Source organism: Octodon degus, unplaced genomic scaffold (genome assembly GCF_000260255.1).
Source record: "Octodon degus isolate 3935 unplaced genomic scaffold, OctDeg1.0 scaffold00001, whole genome shotgun sequence".
Lineage (NCBI taxonomy): Eukaryota > Metazoa > Chordata > Mammalia > Rodentia > Octodontidae > Octodon > Octodon degus.
The window spans coordinates 27,491,238-27,494,599 of NW_004524577.1; the positions used below are offsets into that span (position 1 = coordinate 27,491,238).

Sequence of the window (3,362 nt, forward strand, 5' to 3'; positions counted from 1 at the left end):
TTTAATTTTATTTATTTATTTATGTGTGTGTGTGTGGCCAGCTCAGCCCACCAGGGGGCGGGGCTGGCTGGCATGTGGTGCTGGGGGATTGAACAGCGGTCCCTGTGATTTGCTAAGCTTGTTCTAAGTAGGTGCTTTAGACCACTGAGCCATCTCACCAGCCCAACACCATAAGTTATTAAGGTTGCTTTTGAGGACTTGAAAAAGCAAAAGGACTCTAAAATCAAAATACATAAATATGGTAAAATTTACACAAAAGTCTATAAAGTTGATTATGTAAAAAGAGATGAAATAAAATTGCTTGTAATCCCAGCATCTGAGAGGCTGAGGTAGGAGAATTGCAAATTTTAGCTGAGCCTGGTGATGAAAGACTCTACCTCAAAATAAAAAGTAAAAATGGCTAGGCATGTATCTCTTTGCTGAGGCCTTGTATTCAATCCCTACAACTAGAAAAAAATTTTTTAAATTATATTTTCAGCGGAAGTTCTGTAATATATAGATGGAGATAAAAAGGATTACCTTAGAAAACTATAAAATTGAATTATTGAGAATTAACTAATGCATAATTTTGTTGTTTATTTTTTAGTAACTCCTCTGACAGAAGATGTTCTGATAACATTAGGGAGACAAGAGGTAAGTCATTTATGAGTTTTAATATCCTTAAGTTTTGTATATTTAGATCTGTTTTAAATTAGTTTTTGACATAGGCAGTAGGATAAAACCATTCTGAACTCATGTTATTTTAATTTTAATTCTTTTTTGAACTGAGTATTCCAAAAGATTAGAAGTTTGTAGTCAATTTTTACATTGAACTGCTGCTTATGATAGTGGTTAGTATGCATGTCTTCTTCATGTGTTTAGTTCTTAGCTGATTAACCTCTCTTCATAATATAAACAAAAGGTTACACATGGCTAATGGCTACAAATATACATCTCTCTGCTATGAACTAAATATTTGTGTCTTCCCTATATTCATGTTGATAATCCTGTGTGTGATGGTATTTGGAGGTATTGATTAGGTTGTAAGGGTGGAATCTTCATAAACGGAACTAATGTGCTTTATGAGTGATTGAAGATGCCAGAATTCTTCCCTTCTATCATGTGAGAACACAGCAAGAAAGCGCTGTTGATGAGTAAGGGGTCCTTTGTCAGACATCAAATCTGCTGGCACCTTAATCTTGTATTATTTTCTGTAAGCTGTTCATTTGTGGCTCTACTTTGTTGTAGTGGCCCAAAAAGACTGACAGAAAGTTGATACTGAGAATTGAGGGTGGTGCTGTATAACAAATACTGAAAAATGTGGAAGTTTTTTTTGAACTATGTAAAGGAAAAAGCTGAAGAATTTTGAAGTCTATGGTAGAAAAAAGCCAAGAGGAGAGCTTTTTTTTTTTTTTAATTTTTTATTTGTGTGTGTGTGTGTGTGTGGCCAGCTCAGCCCACCAGGGGGCGGGGCTGGCTGGCATGTGGTGCTGGGGGATTGAACAGCGGTCCCTGTGATTTGCTAAGCTTGTTCTAAGTAGGTGCTTTAGACCACTGAGCCATCTCACCAGCCCAAGGAGAGCTTTTAAGGCAATTCTTTTGGTGACTTAAAAGAGGAGTGCTAGAAAGAATCACTGTTTCCTTAGAGAATACCTGTGTAATGCTGAATAGAATGTAGATAGAAAATATTCACAGAAAAGGCCATTCTGATGGAGTCTCAGATGGAAATGAGAAGTATGTCTCCAAGGTTAGAGAAGGAAAAACTAGTATTTTTCAACTATCTCTCACCTTTCAATACATTTGACCAAAACCACTGGTCAAAATATATAGAAAGATTTCTTCCAACCAGAAACCAGTTCTCTGGCAGATTCAAAATACATGATTTCTCTTAATGAATAGAATGATTTTTTCTAATGGTGTTTGTAAGTAGGATCACAAGTCTGCATCTTGTACAGCAATTAACCACTAGGAAGAATGTATGCAGTGTATTATTTGTTGAAACTGTACTTTCGATTTGATTTGAAACTGTCTCATTGCTATATGTTTATCAATAAAACTTTGAAAAGAAAAAAAAAAGAGTAAGCAAGACAAAAAAAACAAAAAAAAAAAAAAAAAAAACAAAATACATGATTTTGTAGCAGTCACCTTTCATTTCAATTCTCTGAGTAAAGTGACATCTGGAGATAGCATCAGATCTCTCAATTGCTCAAGACTGTCTTCTACTTAAGTTGATAATTATAGTTAGTAGATTTTACTAAGTGCCTGCCTGTCAAGTGCAGGGTCTCGTGTTCAATGCCAATAACAGGCACTGGAGAGGCTGAGATAGGAGGATCACCAGAAGTCCAAGCTGTGTACTGAGACTCTATACCGAATGAATGAATGAATGAATGAATGAATGAATGAATGAATAAATGAATGAGTGAATAAATGAATGAATGGATGAATGATTTTTTTTTAAATTAAGTCAGAATGTTTATATTTTCATTTGAATGCTTTTCTTTGCATATTCCAATTGCTAGCAGCACTTCTTTTGGGGTCATTAAGTGAAACAGGTTACTTGAACACAAACATTTCAGTACTGTGATCATCAATGCTAAGATGAAAAGTAACTGACAGGGTAGTGAATATATCATTTGGATTGCATGATTTATGTCGAAAATAAGATGAAGTGTATCAGTGCAAGATTTCCTAACACTATGCAGAGCAACATAACATTTTAAAATTTATGGATTGTATATTTCTGGAATTTTCCATAGTATTTTCAGACCTCACCTGCCCTCAAGTAACTGAAACCACAAAAAACAAAATTGTAGCTAAAAAGGAATTGTTCTCTATCACGATGGCAGAACTTTCAGAGTTTTCAATGATAGAAGCAGCCCATGGTGGCATGTGTACCATAGGTTTGCTACCACTGTTTTGTATGTAATTATTTCTGACATTCCATTTGTTTTTATTTTGTGCTGTGAGTAGATACTTCTCTTCCTTAGTTTCATGTTTCTATCTTTAGGCAAATAATAACATTATTTTGTTTCTGGAAAATCATGTTTTCTTAACTCTGTAATGCTTTTCAAGATTTTTTTTATATTTTCATATCAATTTTAAGGTTGACCTTCTAATTCTAATCCATAAAATGATTGTTGAAATTTCACTGAACTTGCCACAAATCTGTAAATCAATTTTGGAAAGAGTAGACTTCTTTAACATACTTATTTGAAATGCAGGTGCATAAGCACTATTATGAACTGCATTTATTTAGCTCTCTACTTCAAAATTTTATCTCATTTTGTAATTTTTATCCCATCTTTTGTCAAATTCATCCTTTAATATTTTGTGATACAGGAGCTGGAGAGATAACTAAGTAGGATAAGCACTTGCCTGGCAAG

General features: G+C 34.2%; 1 protein-coding gene across 1 annotated transcript in view; it reads left to right on the plus strand.

Moving 5' to 3' along the window:
* Window positions 1–3,362, plus strand: part of LOC101578148 (centromere protein K) — a 50,827-nt gene that overhangs the window by 41,852 nt on the left and 5,613 nt on the right. The window contains exon 5 of the mRNA XM_004623208.2: window positions 587–633. Coding sequence (XP_004623265.1) covers window positions 587–633 — 47 coding nt within the window. The remainder of the gene's footprint in view (window positions 1–586; window positions 634–3,362) is intronic.